Source organism: Ictalurus furcatus, chromosome 19 (genome assembly GCF_023375685.1).
Source record: "Ictalurus furcatus strain D&B chromosome 19, Billie_1.0, whole genome shotgun sequence".
Lineage (NCBI taxonomy): Eukaryota > Metazoa > Chordata > Actinopteri > Siluriformes > Ictaluridae > Ictalurus > Ictalurus furcatus.
This window is the reverse complement of record NC_071273.1, coordinates 13015686-13033053: the sequence shown is the minus strand read 5'-3', so window position 1 is coordinate 13033053 and position 17368 is coordinate 13015686. Positions and strand designations below refer to the sequence as shown.

Below are 17368 nucleotides of genomic sequence, written 5' to 3'. Positions count from 1 at the left end.
ATTCAGATGTCAAATCAAAAAGACCTCAAAAAGCTCAAAGCAGATATAAAGCAGTGACTGAGTGAGTATGTGAGCAACGGAATGAGTGGGAGAGTAGGAGAGTGAGTGAGTGAGTGAGTGGGAGAGTGAGTGAATAAGTGGGAGAGTGAGTGAGTGGGGGGTGAGTGAGTGAATGAGTGAGTTAGTAAATAAGTGGGAGAGAGTGAGAGAGAGTAAGAGAGAGACTGACAGAATGAGTTGGAGAGTGAGTGAGTGAATGAATGAGTGGGAGAGTGAGGCTCAGCCAGCTGTTTAAAACTATGCAGAAATGATTGCTTTCCTGAAAAACCTCAACATTTGTGGTGTTATTAGTTGTAATGGAGGCCCAAACCAGGTGTTTTACTACCTGCAGATGTAGGAGCGAGATATATGTGGAAGACCCAGGACTAGGTGGAGAGATTATATCTCCACACTGGCCTGGGAACGCCTCGGGATCCCCCAGTCAGAGCTGGTTAATGTGGCTCGGGAAAGGGAAGTTTGGGGTCCCCTGCTGGAGCTGCTGCCCCCGCGACCCGATTAACGGATAAGCGGTTGAGGATGGATGGGTGGACATTTCTAAATAATGTCTGTCTTATTTTACAGACAGGTGACATAAAGTGGTTGGAGTTTACATTTCTTATACACTTTGAGAAGATATATTTTTAACATTTAAAGCCATTTATTATTGTGTCTTGATGTTATCATGAGCTGACATACACATTAAATTATTAAGTGTAAAAAAAAATAGACATGTTAATCTAATTCTATGGACCTAAATGTAATTTTTTTTTTTTTTTTTTTTTTTACAAAGGTACAAAGATGGACCCTTCACATCGGAACCTAAAATGTTGTACCTTTATAACTCGTTATTGGTACATAATTGTACCCCAAGGTTGTGGACCTTTAAAGGTACATTTATATGTCTTGTTCCCCTAGGAACAAAATTGCACCTGCACAGTACTTTTTTCTGACAGTGTATTGGTGGGTCCGGAGCAGATCCCGGGTTCACCGAGTGTGAGGGAATAGATCCTGGATGGAACACCAGTCCATCCATCATGCACACACATTCACACATAGTGGCATATTTTTCCTGGAGTGGGACAAAACCATAGGACCCCAGAGGAAACCCACACAGACACGGGGAGTCCATGAACAGAAACTAGAACTCAGGATTGAACCAGAGACCCTGAAGCTGTGGGCTAGCAATGCTATCTGCTGCGCCAACAGTGTAGGAAAACACTTTTTTTTTTTTTTTTTTACCTGTGAAACCTTGAAATTAAACAATTTATTTAGTCCAGATGTTAACTTTTGTTTAAAAATGTATGGGGATTTGTAGCCAAAACTACAACACATTTTCAAGATAATCCTATTACAAATCACTTGTCTAATACTCCTCTTGAAACCCTGAATGTTCACAGGAAAGCAAGGCAGAGTTTTCAAATCACGCATAGTGTTTGATTTGAAACTCCGCTGAAGGCCTATTCAATCTTTTGTTTGTTTTTGTCATGATTGGCATAGCCTACTGCAGTGGTTTTCAAAGTGGGGGCCACCAGGGGGCCTCAACAATTTGGTGTGCTCATCCTTCCCACTAGTATGATTTCTCTTTCTCACTCTCAGACAACCACACACACAATCAAATCCTAATGTAATGTAATGTAAAGATGTAATTATTAATAATAAAAAGGGGGGGGGGGTATATTCAGAAGTCTGTATTTTTACTGTGTTTTAAAGACATCTTGCAAAAGGGGGGCCTCGGTCTAATGTTAATGCCATTTGGGGGGCCTTGCCCTGGAAAAGTTTGGGAACCCCTGGCCTACTGTATCTTTCGGGGTTTTGTCCATCTCACCCTGTAATTCCTTCGCGCGCCACTAGGGGGTGGCTGCGTCCCAGTTTGATTTACCGCTTGTATGGAGTGAAGATCAAGGGTTAATATTTTCATATGTAAATGAAAAGAATAGACCACCTTTGTGATTAAAAATAATAATAATAAAAAAGCAACACAGAGCTCAAGAGTTCATCGAATTTATTTCTAAGCATGCTCATCTCTGGAGCACCAAATTAAACCTGGGAACAAGACAAATAAATATATAAAGCAAATCAATCATTCATGTTTTAGAAGCACAAATAACATATGCAATTTTGCATGTGTCAAAGTAATCCTGTATTTCAATAAACAAAATCATTTACTTATTTTTACATCTGCATTTATTGTGCCTATTTTACATACCCTAATGAGCTGTATTGCTCTTTTTAACCATTTTGTATGCAATATTCTTATTATTGCAGAATTAATACACCGTGAGGTGGTAAGCACTCCAAGTGTCCATGGAGAGGGAGGGAAAGAAAGAAAGAAAGAAAGAAAGAAAGAGAGAGAAAGAAAGAAAAAAAAAGCGAAAAAAAAAGAGAGAGAGAGAGAGAAAGAAAGGGGGTGGGGGTGGCGCTGATCACCCGTTCTGATCTTTATTATTGTCTTCCTTGGGTGTATTTTCAGGAGTACAGCTTTCCTGTGGTTTCTCTGTTCCCTCAGTGTTTTCCACGGTTTCATCCAACTGAGGTTCCTCCTTTGGAGGGCTTTTATTAGGAGCTTCCACATCCTCTTTTGCTGCAGGGGCTTCTGATGAGTGTGTTTTTGGTGACTGAGTTGCTGCTTCTGCTGTATCTTTCGGTGATGGAGCGGCTGGTGCAGGTGCAGGTTCAGGTTCTGGTTCTGGAGCAGGTTCCTCCGCCTTTACATCTGGAAAGGTCCGATCTGGATACAAGAGTTTCAGCTGCTCTTCAAAATAACTCTCCAGATTAGCTCCGACACTGGACATCTCTGTGTCCTCCTAAAACAATGCACACACAAACATACACGCATCAATAATAATTCAATTTTATCATCATATCAGTCACCTTCTGTGATTTATTCTGAAAGTAATTACAATTCAATGACCGTGTTAAAGACACTGGACAGCAGGAGTCTGTAGTGGGGGTTTTCCCCCCAGTAAAAAGAAGCCTATACAAGTTCAGTTGTGACATACAGTGTCTTCGACTAATATTGGCAGTTGTAGTGAGCAAATGAGCAAAAAAGGCTGTGAAAATTTGCCTTTATTGTTTAATCTTTTGATCTTTTGTTTAAAAAAAAAAAATCACCAAAATACTCTGCTCTCATGAATATCAAAAAATTATAAACACAACACAGGTTTATTAAAAAAAAATTTTTAAAAAGTTATCCATGTTAAATGTGTGTGTGCAACAATTATTGGCATCCTTTTAGTCTAGGTCTTGTATGGGTGCCAAGTCAGGGGACTGTGAAGGCCATGGCAGGACCTTAATTTTGTGCTCAGTAAACCATTTTTGTATTTATTTTGTTGCTGATCCAACCACGGCTCATTTTAAGCTATCTGGCAGAGGCAGTCAGGTTTTCATTTAATGTGTGTTGATATTAGATAGAGTCCATGGTGCCATGAATCCTAATAAAATGTCCAGGTCCTCTGGCAGAAAAACAACCCCAAAACATTAAAGAGCCACCCCCATATTTAACCGCGGGCATGAGGTACTTTTCCATATGGCTACCTCTCTGTGTGCACCAAAACCACCTCTGGTATTTATTGCCAAAAAGCTCTATTTTGGTTTCATCTGACTATAGAACCCGATCCCATTTGAAATTCCAGTAGGGTCTGAAAAATTGAAGACGCTTGAGTTTGTTTTTGGATGAGAGTAGAGGCTTTTTTTTCTTGAAACCCTTCCACACAACTTGTGGTGATGAAGGTGACTTAGGATTGTAGTTTTGGAGACTTTCTGACCCCAAGACAGAACTAATTTCTGCAATTCTCCAGCTGTGATCCTTGGAGATTTTTTGGCCACTCGAACCATCCTCTTCACAGTGAGATGAGACAATATAGACACACATCCAATTCCAGGTTGATTCATAACATCTCCAGTTGACTGGAACTTCTTAATTATTGCCCTGTAGAAATGGGCATTTTCAATGCTTATGCTATTTTCTTATAGCCACTTCCCATTTTCTGAAGCTCAACAAGCTTTTGTTGCACATCACAGCTATATTCCTTGGTCTTACCCATTGTTATGAATGGCTAAGGGAATTTGGCCTATGTGTTACCTCATATTTATACCCATGTGAAACAGGAAGTCATGGTTGAACAATGCCCTGTTCCTAGTCATCCAGGTGTACTAAAAAAAAATTAAATATCAATGGGAATATACTTCAAATATATTTCTCTCATATGAATTTGTAGGGGTGCCAATAATTGTTGCACACACATATTTAACAAAGCTATTGTTTTGGATAAACCTGTGTTTTGTTTGCAATTATTTGATAACCATGAGAGCAGAGTATTTTTGTGAATTATTTGAACAAAAGATTAAACAATAAAGACAATTTTTCACAGCGTTCTTTGCTCATATTTCCCAAGGGTGCCAATATGAGTGTAGGGTACTGTATTCTGAGATATTTCAAGAAGCTCTCAGAACCAATCATTTTTCCCCATACCTGCTGAAAAGTGCACATTACATATCACCTCAAATATCATGTCAAATAAGAAGCATTATCATACCTTGTGGAAAGTAGCACAGTTTTTGAAAATTAGCCTCATGTCTGCCACAAAGTCTTCTGTGCTCCTGTAACTGGGACTCTCCTTGCCCTCCATTTTGCTCCTCACTTTAGACAAGTCCATTGGGGTTTTTATAATCTCGTTGTATTCTGGCATGGACTGCATATCGGACACATGCAAGTTTGTTACCAAACACTTCAGTTGGTCAACTGTATGGCTAATTTGGAGTTTCTGTAAGCCTATAAGAGTGCCTCGTCTATGTGTACATGCACACGTCATGGCTTTAAGAGTATGGGTAAACTTACCGATGGTGTTACAGGCTCCTGGAAATCAGTACTGAGTTCATTGCAGTAGATGCGAAGTAACAGTCTCTCACATTTCTGTTTGATAAGAATAAATGCAATTGCAATGAAGAAGAGAGCACCGAATAATTCAGCTCTGTCTGAAATCAAAACTCAGACTACATTAGTTTATAAATTAATATAAAATAGTTGACCATACTCGTCTATCCACAGGTGTGAAGGTAACTGAATCAGGATCCGGCTTCACGTTTTTTGACTCCCCGCCACCATCAATGTCATACTCCATTTCAGGGGAGTTCAGGTCACGGCAGAATGTGCAGTACCATTCACCACTGCAGACAAAACATCACAGGCAGGCAATCAACCATATTTTCTAAATATAGTCTTACAGCAGTCAAAACAAGGATTCTCCAAGAGTAGTTTCTAGTTATGGTTTATCCACGGCTGAAAAGCAAAAGCTCTACAATGTAAAAAATTGTGTGAGTTGTTACATAATGTATGGATTTCATGTCACATATAATTATAATTGTGAAATGTTATACACATGATAATTTTCATTAGAGACATTCAGAAAATATGCAAAATGAAAAATTACTTTGATTATACTTTATACTGTTTGACCTCTATAGACCTCTATCCTGACACGTCTAGGGTTAGTTAAACGTTCCCAAAGAAATGCGTCCGTGTTCAGTGGTCACTGGTATAGTATTGAGGTATATATAAATCATTTCATTTGAATGTGAATGTTAATATATTTTAATTTAGTGATCAGTGATGTATGAGAAATGCCCACCACAGACACATCTGGAGAAAAAAAAAAAAAATCAGTGATGCACTGGGAATTCAGTATAACTGACTGCATTTCAGAGTGGCTTACACAGAGTTCTGACTAGGGCTGGATATGATAATTTATCATGATATCGATATTATATTCTGTCAACATGCTTTTCTGAGATATCATGGATAGCATAAAATGTTTTTTTTTTTACAAATTTACAAACTAACTAGAAGCAGCTGTTGTGAATTGTAAAACTGTGTTGTTATTCTCATTTTCAGGGTTAATATTCTCTTCTTTTTTTTTATAAACAAACATTTTTTTTTTAAATAAAGAAAATTACTGTTTGCTGCATATTCCATTTGAAACGTATTGCACATTGTACTGCACATTTTACTTTAATGAATGCATCTCAGTGTGACATGAAGTCTTGGGACAGAGTAGGGATGTTAAACAAATTTTATTAATTTACTGTTAAGTGGGCTAGATGGGGAATCAATATAGTTTGCACATTATTTTCCCAGTTAAAATTTGGAACAAGCTGTCTTTAGCACAAGTGTTCACCCCTGTAACCTGAAAATATGGAAACGCACCAAATTTTTAGTTTGCTGAATTTCTGGCCCCGAGTTTATTGCTCCATTTTGTCCCTTAATGGAGTAATTGTAAACGTAATTATGCAGATTTCAATCTAAAACACAGATTCTAAATTCATTTGGTGGGCCGGATTAGAACATTTCTCAGGCCGGTCCTGACCCGTGACATGTTTGTTTGTCAGCCCTGATGGAGATATTCATGTATGCATACTGGCAAAGCAAAATCAAACTTGCTTACCTTGGTGATGCATTGAGAGTGGGAATATGACAGCCGAGATGGAAGACTTTGGGACATTTGTCACAGCAGAGCAGCTCTCCTCCATTCTGGCACACAGCACACCAGTCCTCATTGGGGTCCTCCTCAGGTTCAGGGCTTTTCTCTGTCTGCTGCTCTTCTGTGGGAGGTGACTCCTGCTGTTGAGTCTGAGACTGCACACCTGTGCTGTCTGGAAGACTAGCTTTGGTAGAGGTCTGGACCTGACACACAACACACAAAAGGTATGGAAGAGTCATCGAACATGCTTGATTCATTAGACCCAACTATACACTGCATAACCTCAAGCAGATACAACATAGATACTTACAAACCGAACTTCGTCATCATCCTCAGGCTCATCCTTGATTACAATGACAGGCCCTGGAGAGGACTTTCTCCTTCTCTTAGTCGTGAGGCTTGATGGCCCACTCGCTGGAGGCTCTGAACGCTTCCATGGACCGGCCCTAAAATGGAATAAAAGGAATGCAAGGACATACGGTACTGAGCAAGCACAGAAAAAAACTAAGTTCTTGAGAAAGGCAGATAATATGTATAATGCAACAGTACCCTGTCCTTGCTTCTGATGAGGTAGGAGCAGACATAGGAGAAATCTGTCTTACTGGAGCTAAAGAGCAAATGTACATGTTATTAATTGCAAGAATGTTCATTCATCTTCATTCATCTTCACTCACTCAAAAAATTCACAATTCATACTAGTGTGCAAATATTTAAAGTGGTCAAAGCTGACTGTTAGCAACGAGAAGACTCTGTATGAGAAGACTTTTTTTTATCTCATGGCCACCCAATCCAGTCATAGAGAATCAGTCAGTCATCAGTCAGTCAGAGTTGTTGCACATCAAACATTTCATTGTAGAGTTAATAACTCAAATGTGATTTAATCCAATCAATAGGAAAGGAAAACGCAAACACAATTAATACAGGAGGTAAACAAAGTAAAAGTAGTGGCAGACATGCACACTTGTTGCGTTCAGTTTCGTTCTTCAACATGTTACAAGTAGAGTAATGAGACGCAGAGTTTTTTTTGTGTGAAAATCTGTGTTGTGTATTCCAAAAAGTGTTCTATGTCCAAGCTTAAAATAACAATTTCAGTCTATATATCAAGACTCCCATTTCCAAGCTTTTATTATCATACACACCACTTTTGTCTGGCACAGTGGGGGGCAGAGTGTGAACAAAACTAGCCCTAGGGCCAGACAGCGACAAGGAAATTGTAGGGTCACTTCTCCTGCTGAGGTATGTGGCTTCCATCATGGTTCTCTGTAAAACATTGCAACGTGAAAATTAGCAACTTACTTTCACCCAAGCGACACATACCCATGACTTGCAGACTGAAACCCTAACAACCCCATCTACCTGCATGTAAGAGGCCTGAGATGTGAGTGGACCAGTGTTTTGGAGAGGTGCATTCTGGGAGTAACGAGAGGGTCCTTGCAGCACTTCCATAGGTTTAGGAGGGAAGTTAGGACTGTTGATGAGACCCCTCAAGGTCTGAAAAAAGATATGTATGGTTTAGCTTAACACTACATCACACGTGGATATTTTATATACTGCAATTAGTGTACTTTACTTAATTTACACCATACAACTGGAAAAGCAAACACAATGCAGCTCTGGGACATACAAATAAAAAGGTCCTGTGTGCCATCTTATTACTGGATGAAAAATATCAGAGCCTCATCATTAAGTTAAAAGAAGTATTGGAGTATTGGAGCTTCCTCACACCTTTACCTGTTGTGGGATGCTGGAGTTCTGGATCAGAGTCGGGGGACTTCTAGTATTAATGTGCGGGTTGCCATACCTCCAAGCCTGCTGGGGCATGCTGGTTAAATTCTGGGAAGGTGATCCTCCCTGCATTGGTCTAGAGGATGGTGCCTGCCCAGGAGGGCGCATCCCCCAAGACCAGTGACTGGGAGATACGTGTCGGCTTGGCTGCTGAGAGAGTTTCTCGACCTGCATTTGCAGCTGGGCCAGTGTGCTCTGCCTGTGCTGCTGAGCCTGAGATCCTGTGAGGGCCAAAGGGGGTCCCTCACCTCTGGGGCCAGGGTTCATCTGCTGGAAGGGAAATGGCTGGGGGCCACTTGGCTGCCGAGCTGAGCTTTTCTCTACCACCAGGGAACCTGAAGCAAAAATATTCACTGAAAGCTTGCAATTCCTGTCCTTATTTTTAGGATTACACTGGTGACCATAAGCAACTACAAAGTTAACATACTAATTGATGCCACTTGCAATGTCACTACTATTACTGTAAAATTAGTCTCTTTTAGAGTTTGAGTAGAAAATGTTTTGCATGTGATGTTCGGTTCCTGATTATGTCCTGATATAATTCCAAAGAATTATGTTGGGGTTTTTTTACCCTCATCTGCTGGGTGAGTCTTTTCTTTCAAACAATAGGTACCAAACTGTTAGGGTGCTTGCTAACATGTTTTCTATTAGACATGAATACAGCAAACACATCTTTTGGAAATGCTCATGCAACATAATTTGGCAGAACACGAGCACTAAACGGCAACATTGCTAACACAAAATGCAACTAAGTATGAGAGAAAATTCTGAATTTTACCACAACAACTTTATGCTGGTGGACAGGACAGCTCCACACAAATGCTGTTAAACTGACATTTAACTGCAACTGAAATTTATCGAGACAGCAAAATTTGCACAACTATGTGGATCAACGGCCTTATTTTTTAAAGATGTTTTTATATACTCAATATCCAAGTATCAACACAGTTTAAAAAATAAGTCTTTACACTTCTATTACTGACCTCAATGGAAAATATCTTAAATGGTGACAAACACCACATAATTTGTTTGTTGATACAATAATGCAAAATATTTTTTTATTTTATTTTAGCACATTCCATCTTTTTGCATAGGCTATACAGCCCATAGTAAGGAGTTGCACACATCAGTATGCTATTTTTTCTTTTTCTAGATGTGTACCAAGTAACAGCCCAAAAAAACAACAAAAAAAACAACAACAACAATAGTCGTGACTGCTACTTAATAATAAACAGCTCCCCCGCTTTTTTTTTTTAACAGACCAGAGATCAAAGTCCTGCTTTCTGTTGGCTCACAAGAATGAAGTCCAAAAATTATGTCAGTAGGGTTACCATGACAAATTATTTCAGTCTTACCGAGGTCAACATTTGAAGCCCAAAAAGCAGCCCGGCACTGGAAGCGAACTGAACTCTGAGGAACGTAGGAGGTATTACACTTTGCTCGGAGAAGGTACTGGATTTGATACAAGATCTGAAAATAGAAGAAATCTCTCCATCAGTAACCTCACTATGAGAAAATCAACACAGAGTATTCATGCCTGACTAAGTTGGAAGTCTCTTACCAGCCGTTTACAGTACAGGAGTGCAGTGCCACTGTTACTGGCCGTTGCCCACTTTGTGAAGCTAATCACATGATCAAGATGCTTGGTGAGGGAGGAGATGTCTTCCTGCTGTTTCTTCAGCACCATTTCATGATCTTTTGTCAGCGCCTAAGTGGACACAATTATAAACCAACATTGCACTAACTCTTCTAAAATTAATACTCTAACTGTTTTAAACCTAATCTGTGTCTACCTCATATGTAGCATACATGTGATTACCAATAGCAAGAACAGAAAAAGGACAGAAAACAAATTACTTTGAAAGTAAGGTCCAGTCAGTTGTGAGGCAAGCAAATATTTATGCAATTTTTTAAAATCCTTTTCATAATTCTTCAGTCAGTAGTAAATCTGTATAATACATGCCATCAGAGCTGGGACTACTGGAATCATTTGTGGTTATGGATTACCAAAGTATTGAGTTTGTGCCTGACCACACAGATACCCCGGACTTTCTGGAAAGCTGAACTGGATAGGAAATAACTTTTTACTTTATTTTTCTACTGAAGGAAAATTAGATAAAACTACACAAGAACAGCTTTAGTAAGACTTTGCCTCATACATGCTCTAATCCCAAGAGAGCGTGAAGGTTGTATTTGTGCACTTGTTACACAGTCACATTTTAAATCTGTGGCTGGTTTCAAAAAGTGCCAAGTGAGTTTTGAGTATACAGGGGTCTTTTACTTCTTCTCAGTACAGGTGAAAATTCTTGTTCATGGTAATCATATATACATTACAGACACAGTGTATACAGATTAAGTATTACATAAATTACTTCAATAAATATTTAGCTAGTACCTCAAGCTGGTTGATTAAGAGCTTCCCTTTTCTGTTTATTTCCATAATTAGATTGCAGATGGCCTTTTTAATCTCATTGGTGACAGTCTTGCGATTTTCATCCACTTGCTGAAGACTGTAGAAAAAGAAGATAAACAATAATCATGACTGTTTCACATGACTGAGCTTACAAAAGAAACATTGTGTGTCATTTCACGGCACATACATGTATTTTGGAAAATGTACTTAACCCATTGTTTATCGTGTCAGACACCTCCCCAATGGCCTTCCTTTTTTCCTGAAGTTGGCCTGTCATCTTCTCTAGGTGTTCCCTGTGGTTTCTATACGCATCCTCCAGAAACTGGTAGCTGCAAGGTGACGCAAGTCAACAGTCAGATTTAAAAAGCACAACTTTGTAAAATATGTAACTGAAATAACAAGGAATACTGGAATAATTACTTATGGTCCTTGTGCTTGAGTAACTGACAGTCTCTGCAGGTGAGACGGTCACATGTTTCACAAAACAGTTTCAGAGGCTCTTGCTTGTGGATATCACAGAAAACCGGTTTCTGTGTGGAAGCACCCATTGCTTCTGTTAACAAAAAATAATAATGTTTAGAACCACAAGGGGAACAAACAGTAATCAAATGCATATATGTGTGTGTGTGTGTGTGTGTGTGTGTGTGGGGGGGGGGCAGTTTGGGAAAACCTGTTGGTTTGTTGGCTGTGGTGAATTCAGGCAAACAAACAAACAAACAAACAAACAAAAAAAAACAACCCCCTTTAGGCCAAGATTTAATTTTTCGGCCTATAACACACTTTGACAGCTCGACTTTAAGAAAGCAACAATAGATTTCACCAAAACTGCACGAATTTTTTTAATTAACTTTTTAATCTTGCCTAGGCTGTCTGCCAGAACTTTACTTGCTGGATTTTGATCAAGTTGTTGAATAGTTAGGTGCTGTAGTGAAACACACGAGCAGTCAAAATGTCCACAATTGGATTTTTAAACATGTAAAACTAATTTTTTTCCACTTTTGGGGGTAAACAGGTTTAAACCTACTAAAAGTTTATTCGTGGTTGAGATGCATGCAAAAGAGAAACATATTTTAGTTCAATAAAATCTGTAAAAATAAATTAATGTCAAACTTTGAACATGCGATGTGATAAGCTGCATTTTTGACCTTTTAACTTCAAGAAGGATTTAAAATGGGGGATGGTGATGTTTATAGCTGATATAATGTAACTGATAGCAGGAACTAACTTAACTAACATTAAACATTATGTTATAAATGGGTTTGGGGTGGTAATAGCACTTCAATTCACATCACAAAACACCAGCAGTTATTATTTTCCTATCACTGCACACCACATCATGCTTTATTCCTGAAATAAAGTACAACTCAGCTTCTTCATTTGCATCATTTTATTATCTTCATGCACTCATTCCATTCTCCATTTATGAAGGCAGTTCAGTTACCTGAAGACATCTCCTCCATTTGTCTGATTGTATGATCTCTGGTGAACTTTACACGCTGATGAGCCTCAATGCAGGTGACACACAGGAATTCCACACACTCCACACAGAAACCAGTTGCCTCTGTGTTGTCGTCACAGCTCATACACAGCTGCAAGCAAAAAGAAGACAAACGCAACATCAGCAGGTAATGCAATAAAACGAGTTAGAACAGAGCTGTTTCTGAGATGCGACAAGTGGAACAGTATTGCATTTGTCCTGTAGAATAAAAGCCTGCGCTGATGTACGAGGTTTTTTCATGTGACGCTGTATACTGTGTCACATACCCATATCATTTCTCAGTCATACTGCAGGACTGCCTACTTTTTACAAATGCCTTTGATTCAGCTACACATGCAAAACATATTAGCCAAAGTAGGCTACGATATCCTACGACAGCCACAACTGTGCACGGTGCTGGCAATTATTTTGACTGTACTCCTCGTTTAACTATGCATTTGACAAAACACAATGTAATGTATATTTAAAATGATAAACCTGATCTGTTAGTAAACTGAATGTTTGTAAGAAATCATTGTGATTTCAATAATGAACAACATAAATAAGAGTAAGTATATAGCCACTCTCGTGCAGCACCACTTTGCAAGCTATCTTTCTTAGAAAGTTGTACTTGTATTGGTAAAGCCAAGATCTTGTCCATTGCCAGATTGTGGAGTTTGTGATCTACAGAAGTGTTTCTTGACCTGTGATCAAACAAACTGAAAGTATACCCTAGACAGACTGTTATATGCAATATTTCCTTAAAATTGGTCTCACTAGTTCCTTTATTTCAGAACTTTGCTTACATTTTTTTTCCTGGCACTGAAAACCAGAGGAAAGTTCTAAATTTCATGAAGGTTCACCGTCACAGAGATTGGGGGTGAAAAACCTAAACAGATTAACAAATTTTACATGATCACAGTGGTGACGTGTCTTTATAATAATCTGTACGTACAGATTGTTGCACATTACATTTACTAAACCAGTGAAGGAATAAAATTAAATGTGTTATGTATCCATTGTGATGTGTCGCATGCAGCGTGCAAACCTGAGCTAACTGATTGGTGTCCAGTGAAGTTTTAAACTTTTAAAGTCATCATACTGAACATTACTGGAAAAGTAATATTAGTACATAGTTAATTAATATATTAGTACTAATATTAATACTAATAGTATATTGTGTGTGTGTGTGTGTGGGGGGGGGGGGGTGTTTAATAGAGAGTTTTGGTAAACTGCGATGTTCCCTTGAAAAGGCAGAAATCTGGATCTGAATTACAGAAAATGTTCATTAAATGTGAATTAAGTGAAGTGAAAAGAAAATGGTTTGACATGAAAACAGAGGGGGGAAAAATGGCTACTGTACACACATAATCATAGACACTGAGGACATCACGCAGGGAAACTGCTATGTTTTTATTCAAAGCAAAGTATGTGAGACTGCTGGCCAGAAATGAAAAGATTGCACTTACTGAAGACAGTTTATGCCCAGTTTAAGTCTCATCCATTCTTCAGTTAATAACTGCACTTAGATACTCTAGATTCTGAGGTGAATTCTTTGTATTATTTTTCATGTTACTGATGCTTGTTATAAGCATTATTGATATTCTGCATGCCATGATGTTTTCTTTACGATGCAGTGTATACATTTTATATGTAGTTTATCCATCATTTATGAGTGACACAATTACATATATTCATTAGGAAATGCATGCAGTGGCAGCTCACTGGTTTAGATGTTGGATTACTGATTGGAAGGTCATGAGGGCAAAACCCAGCATTGCGACGCTTCCACTGCTGGGCTCTTGAGCAAGGCCCTTTATCCTCAACTGCACAGTTGTAGGAATCAGATAAATGTAAGTCGCTTAGGATAAGAGCATCTGCCAAATGCCATAAGTGTAAATTAATACAATGTAATGTTCTTGGATATACGAATATACGAATTACATTACGGCATATTTAATACTCACTCCTGACTGTATGTGTGTGGGGATTTGTGTGTTTGTATGTGTTTTTGTGTGGGTTGAGGCAAAACAAAACAACTGGTTTAGTAGTTTACTAGCAATAGTTTCTCCTCACTACACATGCCCTACATGCACAGAGACAGAAACAAATGTTCAAGCAAAGGACAAGCTAATAAATATTCAACGATTATTACATAAGAAAATAAACATAGGCCTGCACATTTTATTTGGGTAAGGATGTCGAAAGATAACATGGTTTATGACAGTTTAGGCGTGAGGGAACATCTCACTCCAGGGCGGATACTATGACAATAAAAAGACACGTAATAGTTTGAGAAGTAACATTCTTAGAATTTAAGGACATGCAGTGTTACTAAATTTAGTTTGTGACGCAGTACGGCCCCTTGGGATATGCTCCGCCATGACAAACAACATTAAATTGTAACCAATGATGTGCGACTACTCGCTATAGCAAGGTGCTGAAGTGATTTCTGCCTTTGACTGATTTTGTTTACTATTTCAATGACATTTCAAAGCTAAAAACCCCAATGAAATCATAAAAGACCCTGTTGCTCATACTGAAGATCCTTTCAAAATACCTAGTACTGTCTGACTTTACAGCATACAGTTATTACAGAGTAACCACTCATAATCACACTATCTGGTGTCACCCGCAAGAGGAGCTGTTCACTTTTGTGTCTGGTTTCACTCAAGGTTTCTTCCTCAAGTCGTCTCAGGGAGTTTTTCCTCATGACTTTTGCCTCATGGCTTGCTCATTAGAGATCTAGATATATATGTGGAGTTCTGTAAAGCTGCTATATGACAATGGCTATTATTAAAAGTAATATATAAATAAAACTGAATTGAATCAAATATCTAACCGCCCAGTCTAGATCAAAGAAGATGAAAAAAAACAAAAAGGTACACCATGTAGTGATCCTTTACAGGCCCTAATATTCTTAATAGCCAGTTTCTAATCTCAGCCACAACAGAGCATTTCCATACAAGTACCTGACTGGTCTTCTCTACGGTGCTGCTTGGAACCTCCATAGTGTCCTTGGCAAAGAAGTTATCCAAGACCTCGACTTCCATGCACTCTTGATGACAAACTGGGCATCGGATCACATTCACTGCTGAATGCAAACGGATAACATTAGTCTCTCACTGCAACATGAACTAGAAAATAACTTTAATTCAGTTAATGGAAAAATGGCAATAACACTGCTATCCTCCGAGGTCCTGTCTGAAATTTGGTCAGGAGAGCTTGGTGCTTTCTCTGGTCAGGTGTCCACAACAGTTCATATAGTGTATGCTATGTTTTGTGCAAGCATGCTGGTAGACACTTATATGAAGGTGGGCATGATGACTGTACATCCTCTCAAATTTTAATTAAATCAACCCGAGTTTCAGTCAGGTGTATTTGCCCAAATCTGTGTAAAATCTGCAGGTAATTTTGAAAAATTGCAAGCTCCTCTGAATATTTGGGAGATTGCTTTTTTCTTCAATCGTGAACTCACAAAATTCAGGCGGGACTGACTAATGGCCAAAAGATGCTGTTATTACAACAAGTTAAGGTTACAGAATGTTTCTGATTAAGCAACCCCGCTTCCAGCAGATTTGCAGATTGTGCTAACTGATGACTCAAGCAGAACGTAGCAATCCACTTTAACATCAGGTCTATCGTTAGAGGATCTTCATCATGCAGTAGGAATAATCTCACATTGAGGACACATTTTCACAAAATCTGTTAAGAGAATTTGTCAAAGATTTTTCCAGGTCATCTCATCCAGCGTGACATGTAATCAGCTTTGAAGACTGCTGAAATCGAAATGTCTAAGACCGGCTTTAACCGAAAACATCTCCCACAACCTTGTATTCGTCTGGTCACAACGGCATTTAAATCAGCCACCAATGAGCATTATATATTCTAAAACCAAATAATTATTTTACAAGGTGGTTGTTTTTTTTTTTGCCTGTGACCAAAAATCATATCAGGTAAAGACAGCTTTAACAGACCAGGTGAGCCGTTCGTTCAGAAACACAGTTTACTGTTCCTGTTTAGGATCATTTAAAAATGTGCAATTTTATCAGAAACATACAGCATGAACCCAGCTTTAGTCCATACAGGACCACAGCTGGACTTGCTCTAAGGTCCACGGTTTTCTCGCTCTAACAAACCAGATCCAGCTTGTCATGAATAGATGAAAAATAAATTCAGCAGGATGATGGTGGAAGCAGAGAAACCCTGAACCTGGGCCAGATACAGAATAATGAGGATGATGGTAGAAGAAGAGAAACCCTGAACATGGGTTGTTCACAGAATAATGAGGATGATATAAGGTGATCATACATGGCTTGCCTTGTCCATCAGCTGGCATCTGGTGGTTGATGCCCTGCTCTGTGTACGCCAGGCTCCTCGATGAAGAAGGAAGGCATCTTTTGCAGAAGGAGTGCAGGCAGGGCAGCAGTTTGGGCTCCCTGCTGTGGAAACTGAGCTTACACAGGGGACAGATGTCCAGCAGGCCCAGACTGCCCTCCTCTTTCGGCTTGGCCTCTTGAATCGGCTTGCTCTCCGCCTCGTTTTCCACGATGATCACGATATCGTCCGATTCTATCGTTTCTCCGTTTTCCTCCATGGTCTCAAGCACAACGTGTCGTTGGATATTACAGCTTCCTAACAACAGTACTGCATATGAACAATAAAAATCCTGATTCGAGTCGCCTTTAGCAGTCGCATGCTGGTGTCATCATGGAAGCCTGCTCTTGTTTAGAAAAGAAACCGAAAACCGTTGTACATAACTAACTACTGCTTTAAAAAAGGCACGCTCGTATTTATGAGTAACGTTATCATAGCTAACTAAATACAGTTACCACTGAAAATAATAACTAAACAAAATAGCTAACTCTAGCTGTATTACCGGGACAGCAAGCTAGCAAGCCAAACGTTAATTATTAAACAAAAACATATATACATATCCAAGAGAAATTCATTCCGACGAAACACACTTGACATACAATAACCACGTGTCAGTATTCAATGTTTACAAACACTAAACAACCAACACAAAGCGTTTGTAAAAAGGTAACTAGCTCAGAGAACTGTGTTTACCGCTGCCCGCTAGCTAACAAACAAACGGACTAAATTTCAAATGCAACTCCTAACTCCCTACCTAAGTGCACTACGTAATATAAGAACTTACGACTTATGGCGCCTACG

The 17368-nt window shown here is 39.0% G+C and overlaps 1 protein-coding gene across 6 annotated transcripts; it reads right to left on the bottom strand.

The window, feature by feature from the left end:
• Positions 1-2024: 2024 nt before the first annotated feature.
• On the bottom strand, positions 2025-17353 carry trim24 (tripartite motif containing 24). Of its 6 annotated transcripts, none has more exons than XM_053650388.1 (18): positions 16502-17353; positions 15163-15284; positions 12155-12302; positions 11134-11266; positions 10926-11042; positions 10696-10810; positions 9862-10008; positions 9656-9770; positions 8241-8635; positions 7872-8006; positions 7655-7775; positions 7065-7122; positions 6826-6961; positions 6480-6718; positions 5073-5205; positions 4877-4951; positions 4575-4730; positions 2025-2843 (listed from the first exon to the last, which is right to left on the bottom strand). In XM_053650388.1, the coding sequence occupies exons 1-18, from the start codon at positions 16785-16787 to the stop codon at positions 2463-2465; spliced, it is 3012 nt and encodes a 1003-aa protein (XP_053506363.1). In that variant the 5' UTR covers positions 16788-17353; the 3' UTR covers positions 2025-2462. The 6 variants fall into 6 exon arrangements, with proteins under 6 accessions (XP_053506363.1, XP_053506365.1, XP_053506364.1 ...); XM_053650390.1 differs by having other exon boundaries at positions 8247-8635; XM_053650389.1 differs by having other exon boundaries at positions 15163-15281.
• Between the last annotated feature and the right edge of the window lie 15 nt (positions 17354-17368).